The sequence below is a fragment of the Gymnoscopelus braueri genome (assembly GCF_963280865.1).
Source record: "Gymnoscopelus braueri genome assembly, chromosome: 21".
Lineage (NCBI taxonomy): Eukaryota > Metazoa > Chordata > Actinopteri > Myctophiformes > Myctophidae > Gymnoscopelus > Gymnoscopelus braueri.
This window is the reverse complement of record NC_137623.1, coordinates 48,719,225-48,724,647: the sequence shown is the minus strand read 5'-3', so window position 1 is coordinate 48,724,647 and position 5,423 is coordinate 48,719,225. Positions and strand designations below refer to the sequence as shown.

General features: G+C 41.9%; 1 protein-coding gene across 1 annotated transcript in view; it reads left to right on the top strand.

Annotated features, from left to right (window-relative positions):
- Nucleotides 1-5,423, top strand: part of fars2 (phenylalanyl-tRNA synthetase 2, mitochondrial) — a 130,805-nt gene extending 125,382 nt beyond the window's left edge. The window contains exon 11 of the mRNA XM_080418527.1: nt 5,296-5,423. Coding sequence (XP_080274653.1) covers nt 5,296-5,304 — 9 coding nt within the window. The 3' untranslated portion in view covers nt 5,305-5,423. The remainder of the gene's footprint in view (nt 1-5,295) is intronic.

Genomic DNA, 5,423 nt, shown 5'->3' with positions numbered 1-5,423 from the left:
TCTGTCTGTCTGTCTGTCTGTCTGTCTGTCTGTCTGTCTCTCTCTCTCTCTCTCTCTCTCTCTCTCTCTCTCTCTCTCTCTCTCTCTCTCTCTCTCTCTCTCTCTCTCTCTCTCTCTCTCTCTCTCTCTCTGAACACAGTATTATATTTCATGTTTTATTCTCTTTTCAAGGGCATTAGCAGATACAGTAGAAATGGCTGCATGGTCTACCTCGGTCTGTTTCTTTTTCTGTCTCTCTCTCTCTCTCTCTCTCTCTCTCTCTCTCTCTCTCTCTCTCTCTCTCTCTCTCTCTCTCTCTCTCTCCCTCTGTCTCTCCATTTCTGAATGAAATTGTACTCCACTCTTTAAGGCTGGCCAAACTCAATCAATGTATGTCTCTCTCTTTCTCTCTCTCTCTCTCTCTCTCTCTCTCTCTCTCTCTCTCTCTCTCTCTCTCTCTCCCCCCTCCCCCCCTCCCCTCTGGTATCTCCAGCATGCAGTATTTCAGTCTCAGAGGATGGCAGCCCAGTTATTCATGACTTATTTCATTATTATTATTGACCGCAGCTGTTTGCTTGCTGTTACTGACTTTTACACTGCTGTTACACACTGTTATATCGCCACTGTCAGGTGGAAACCTTGTATGTCCAAAACAGTTACCTACAGTTACAAAAAAAAGGTGTTCCAATGGATCCAATGTAGTAAATTTTTGGTCACAAGCTCTTGTGAAAATACTTTTCATTAGTAAAATATTTATAAAACCCACAGACATAACCACTTTCCCCCCGAAAATGGAATATAAGCTCATAACGACTCATTGTCAGCTTTTTGTTGTCCTGCTATTTTCACAGCTTTTCTGTGACACACTTGTAGGATGAAGTAGGGCATTCGTTTACAGGGAAAAAACGTTTAAATATGGAGTAAGGTTTCTGCCTGACAGCGACAAATGCTATAGTGTAAAAGAGTGTTGTACTAGAGCAGTGGTAACCAACCTTTTCAAGCCCAAGAGCACATTTTATTTCCAATTGTAAGCCATGATCTAACACTAAGATATGTAAAAAAAAAAATAACGCTTCTGACAGGCTCAATGCATGTGCATACATCCACACAAAGACTAGTAGTTTAAATAAGAATAAAGATGATAGTTATATAATCAATGCCTAAATATTAAGAAAAACGTATTAGAAATACAAATAAACTTCTTTGTTGAGTTATTTTTAAATAAAACAAAACACAAAGGACATGAAATAAATAGCTTTTACAGATTTCTTCAATGCACAATATTTCGTTTCTCAGTTCTCAATTTGTCAGAATTTTCACATTTACAGATATTCTGTTCAAATGACAAAAATGAATCCATGACCATATATTTGCACAGATATGGTGACAGATACAATACTCTCAGGATCAGCCCACCTTTAATGAGACTTCTGTGACTGCACAGTATCTGCAAGCCTTTTGAAATCTGGTTGATACTTAGTGAATGCCAGTCTGAGGCAGTCATTAAGATGTGAGGTAGTCATACGAGTTCTAAACTTGGATTTTATTATTTTCAAGTAGGCATGCAGCTTAAGTGCACAAGACACAATCAGGGGATACTTCACAAGTGACCAAAAGTTCAGGTTTTCTAGCTCTGCCCTCCAGTTGGTAGTCAGTTAGTAGTTCAAAAATCTCCATTTCAACTGTAGTTAATGCAAACACATCCTGCATTTTAACTGACAGCTGTTCAATGTCAATACTGAGGAAAGGGTTTGATACAAAAGCAGCTACTTAACCTATGCCTTGTACCTCAACAAATGTATGGCCAAATTCTGATTTCAGTTTGCTCAATTGGGCACAGAATTGTTCGGGATGAAAAGCAGTTGTCTGTGAGGTTTTGTGACACCTTCTCAAGATTTGGGAAGTGTGTCAGCCTTGCACGTTTTATCTGAGAGCTCCACCAATCAAGCTTCCTTTTGAATGCGTTGACTGCACTGATCATTTGACCAATGCCTCTGTCCTTCCCTTGCAATTCTCGGTTAAGGTTGTTTAGTTTTGCTGTCAGGTCCGTAAGAAAACCCAAGTCCAATAACCAAGCATCGTCAGACATCAATGATCTGCTCATACTCCTCGTCCCTCGACTTTTTCCCCCCATTCCAAGTGGCTATGACTGACTTCCAAAGTTTGCGGGCCTTAGGTAGTCAACCCGGCCTGACGGAGATTGGCGGAGATCTGTGCTCTGAGGAGGACCATTCTAGTTAAGGCAGTCCATCAATTCTACATGGCTCAGCCCTTTAATAACTCTTGCCTTAATTTCTCATACATCACAGGCAACACACTTGTGCTCAGTGGTGTAAAGTAACTCAGTACATTTACTCAAGTACTGCACACTTTTGAGGTAAACTTACTTACTAGTTACTTTGCAGATATACATTTAAATGTATCATATTATAAATCATACATTAACCACTTTAGCCCTATTTTATAACTATCTGAAAATAGCTGATCTACAAGCTCGCGAGGCGTTGTGAGCTTGTAGATCTGCTATTTTCAAACTTGTACTTTTGGTACTTTAAGTATATTTTGATGCCAATACTTTTGTACTTTTACTCAAGTAACATTTTGAACACAGGCCTAAAAAGTATTTCTACATTGTGGTATTGCTACTTTTACTTAAAGTTGTACAATGCAGATTCACAAATAACGATTTTTAGCAACCTCTGCTGGTCACTACCGTCACTGCATACAATTTCCGTAGTCCTCGATTACCCAGAATTCCATTTGTTTTCACCGGAAGCGTTTCAAAAAGCGATCTTTTAATTGTTTTATACTATCTGCGGATCGTTTCTCTTAGCCAGTGGAGCATTAGTTACCATGAGCTGTGCTTTCTTTTTCTGTTCTTTTTCGATCTTCCAATCCTACATTCTCTTAAAATCAGCGTGAGGTTCCTTTTTGTTATTAGCGCGGTAGTTCCTGGCCAAACAGGAAACCGTTGCGGTTGTTCTGTTTTCTGGCCAGATGACGTCATTTTCCCGGGAAAGTCCCCCCCGACAGCGTTCAATACAAAATATATAAATAAAAGGCTTCCGGGGGTGAAATTCATGGAGTGGGTGTTGTGAAACTTTTGCCACTCACAAAAGATATACAATTTAAATTTAGTTTTGTTGAAAACGTTACCTAGTATTACTTTAAGTAAAATATCTGAGTACTTCTTCCACCACTGCTTGTGCTCAAATGCGATCTGCTGCCATGGCACTTTGTAACGTTGTAGAACACTGTTTGAAGATTTAAATTCAGCGTTCTCCACCACTGAAAAGGCTTGCATGTCACGAGACTGCACTCGTTATTTCTTGAGCGCGACCCGCGAGTTGAATTATGTGTGCGCGGAATGTACAGGGAAAAAAAGGACGCATGGCTTCCATTGGACCAGCATTGCCAGATTTTGTGAGAGAAACAAGCAACCAGGTCTATGAAAGAAGTCCAAAATAAGCGACTAGGGCAGTTCAGTCAAACTTTATTGTCGAATATTGTTTTAGAGCAGTGGTTCACAAACATTTTCATGTCAAGGACCCCCAATATATTCAAGCTACTTTACAGAAAAACAAGCCCAAAGTAGCTTATAATAAGCAGACTTGGCATCACTGCCTTGGACGCACTGCTGTAGTCTACACTACACAAATTCTGTGTATCGTCGGTGGCTGCCCGTCTGCCACCGGGCCAACCCCGCGATCGACTTAGAAGGCTTTGATGATCTACCAGTAGATCGTAATCGACTGGTTGGTTACCCCTGTACTAGAGAGAGAAAGATACTGAGAGAGAGAGAGTGGGAGAGAGAGAGAAAGAAAGAGAAAGAGGGGAGGAGAGAGAGAGAAAGAGATACTGTAGATAGATAGATAGATGGATAGAATGATGGATAGATAGTAAAAGGTTTTGTCTAATAGGTTCTTAAATAGAACATAAGCGTGTGTGTGTGTGTGTGTGTGTGTGTGTGTGTGTGTGTGTGTGTGTGTGTGTGTGTGTGTGTGTGTGTGTGTGTGTGTGTGTGTGTGTGTGTGTGTGTGTGTGTGTGTGTGTGTGTGTGTGTGTGTGTTGGGCATTTCCTGTGGCCGTTGGGCTTTGATAATGGATTTATCAATTATTCATCAGCCACACTGAGCCATCATACACTAATCAATGATATCTGTGTGTGTGCGCACGCACACATGTGTATGTGTGTCTTCCTTTTCCAAGAGAACAGATTCCTGAACCCCTCTCTCTCTGTCTCTCTCTCTGTCTCGCTCTCTCTCTGTCTCTCTGTCTCTCTGTCTCTCTCTCTCTCTCTCTCTCTCTCTCTCTCTCTCAGTATCTTTCTCTCTCTCTCTCTTCCGCCCCCCCCTCTCTCTCCATATTTGACTCTGACATTTCCACCAAACAAACAGATCTTCAATTATTCAGCAATCGCTCTGAGAGAGAGAGAGAGAGAGAGAGAGAGAGGTAGAGAGAGAGGGGGTAACAGACATATAGAGAGATGAAGCATGGGGAGTAATGTAGAGAGATACAGATGGACAGAGATATTACTCACTGGAGAGATGTTACGCACGCACGCACGCACACACGCACACATACCCACACGCTGAAGAGATGTTAGTAGAGCAAAACAGCACAAGGGTGTGTGTGTGTGGGCTGTTGGTTTTTAATGCCATGTCATGTACTGTAATTGTTTTGCTGCGAGGCTTTGTGAGCTTGTAGATCTGCTATTTTCACAAATATATATCTGTTGAACTGAGTCAAACTAAATTGAATGCCCCAACTCCCACATTCCAAGTGCTTATCAGGGTGGGGGGGTCCCCAGTTCAAACTTGATTATTTTAGGGGGACACGATTTGAAAAGGTTGAGAACCACTGTTTTAGGGGCCGTGTCCCTAGAGAGCATCTTTTGAGCGGGCAGCACCAGTCTGCCATGTATTCCTATGGTAAAGACGGGCTGGTGCGCTCCTCTTCCCAGTGCCGACCATTGCCCTGGGCGCTTCAAGCTGGAAACAGTTACATTTTTGGAGAGGAGCACCAGTCATGTGTGATTGTATGTGACAACACAGTAATTTACAACCCGTTGTTGAATCGTTTTCACAACCATGAGAAGTCCTTGTTAAAATATTTTTTCAGCTACGCTTTTTGTGCTAATCACGCAGATGACGTTTTGAGCAGTGAGCACCTCAATGGTTGATAGGCTATTCTACTATATCTAACAGTAACTTTCTAAATTTTTCTCGTTCTCTCTCTCTTTCTCTCTCTCTTTCATTCTCTCTCTCTCTCTCTCTCTCTCTCTCTCTCTCTCTCTCTCTCTCTCTCTCTCTCCAGGTCAGGTAGGAGGAGCCTATGTTTTCGTGTGGTGTATCGCCACATGGAGCGAACTTTGACCCAGGAAGAGGTTGGCCTACTTCACCAGGAAATAGAGAGACAGGCCGAGACACAACTGGGAGTGCAGG